Source organism: Astyanax mexicanus, chromosome 2 (assembly GCF_023375975.1).
Source record: "Astyanax mexicanus isolate ESR-SI-001 chromosome 2, AstMex3_surface, whole genome shotgun sequence".
Taxonomy (NCBI): domain Eukaryota; kingdom Metazoa; phylum Chordata; class Actinopteri; order Characiformes; family Acestrorhamphidae; genus Astyanax; species Astyanax mexicanus.
The window spans coordinates 71,486,393-71,487,893 of NC_064409.1; the positions used below are offsets into that span (position 1 = coordinate 71,486,393).

General features: G+C 44.2%; 1 protein-coding gene across 1 annotated transcript in view; it reads right to left on the bottom strand.

The window, feature by feature from the left end:
- Positions 1–634: 634 nt before the first annotated feature.
- Positions 635–1,501, bottom strand: part of zgc:92242 (uncharacterized protein LOC436899 homolog) — a 34,202-nt gene continuing 33,335 nt past the window's right edge. Inside the window, exon 6 of the mRNA XM_007253622.4 lies at positions 635–1,414. Coding sequence (XP_007253684.3) covers positions 1,254–1,414 — 161 coding nt within the window. The 3' untranslated portion in view covers positions 635–1,253. The remainder of the gene's footprint in view (positions 1,415–1,501) is intronic.

Here is a 1,501-nt window from a genome sequence, read left to right on the forward strand (position 1 = left end):
AACTCCATTTTTACCTTTCATTTTAACTTTAATTTAAAAGCTGTCTGACCAGTGGTAGGATGGCCCCCTCTTATATGTAAGTCTTGGTCCTTCCAAGGAACCCTCTTCCTCCAGCAGTTTTACTTTGCCTCCGCGCTCACTGTTTTTTTTTTTCATTATATGTTTAGTGTTTTTGTTCTGTGAAGCTGCTATGTAAAAAGCACCATACAAATAAAATTTGATTTGATTGGACGTGCCAAAGTAGTGGGACATTTTTCCATGTCCTGTGGAAGCTAAAGAATGCTGCACTGACCTGTGGTGCCTCATGCATTGAATGTGGATGATTGGATTTCTTGCACAGACAATTATAGCCAGATTATGCCGGCCATGATCATTACAACCCACTGCGCTGTCCACTGTTGATAGTAATGGCTTCTAACCTATACCAGGTACACATGGCATTGTGGATCGAAAAACTGTAAATGCCCTCACAACTTCAGAAATACAATGTCTCTTCCATCTTTCAACCACCATGAGGCCTTGTCATGAGCACAATGACAACTTATACCTAAGCAGTCTACCTGAGTTAACACTAAATGATCGAGGTTTGGCAGGTCTTGATGTGTAAGGATGCAGAATCTGAAACACGCAACACTGAAATATTACAAAGTTTTATTTTCATGTTTTTATTACAGTGCGACATCATTTACAAAAAGCACATTAGATTATACAAAGAGTAGAAAACACCTTTGGTCTTTCTTCCCTTCAGGAGAACTGACCGTGTCAAAAAAACTCGGACACGAATACATAAAAGAATTAGCACAAAACTCAGCCCACTGGACAGTGGACGCCATACCTTGTGAAAACTAGATACAGGAAGGCAGGCCAAGACATGAAAGCCAAGGCTGTGTGTGTGTGTGTGTGTGTGTGTGTTGACCCTTCGGAGATGATGTGCTGCAGTGCAGTGCAGAGATTGAGAGGATTTTGGCTTCATATACACTACCCCTCTCTCTCTCGCCCTCGTTCTCTCCCACCATATGTACAGGCCCCCTGTGCTGCTGCGTATCTGTACATCAGCCCAGGGAGAAAGAAGGTAGCTGGTAGCGAATGGTGCACGAGTCCGTCGCTCTGCTTTTTGTTCATGGAGGTTTATTTACAGGTTTTGTAACATCAAGTTAACGACAGTCCACAGCTTAGACCGCTCTCTGTGTGTGCAGGGCTTATCTGATGGCGACGGAGGCCAGCAGATGAGCCGATTTGCTGGGTGGATGTGCTCATCTGGCCGAAGTGGAGGTCAGCAGATGAGCGGGTTTGATGGGGATGGGCGGTTTGGCGCATGGCGAAGTGGTTTTGGCGTTGGGTGCGTTGAAGTTCCTCCTCAGCTGAGCCACGCGGCTTCCATAAGACGAGCTGATCACCTGCTCATTTGCCAATCCTTTAGAGAGAAAGAGAGAGAGAGATGAATAAATCAATGAATAATAGTCAAGTAACTGTAATTCATTACTGCAATTAACTGTTTAAA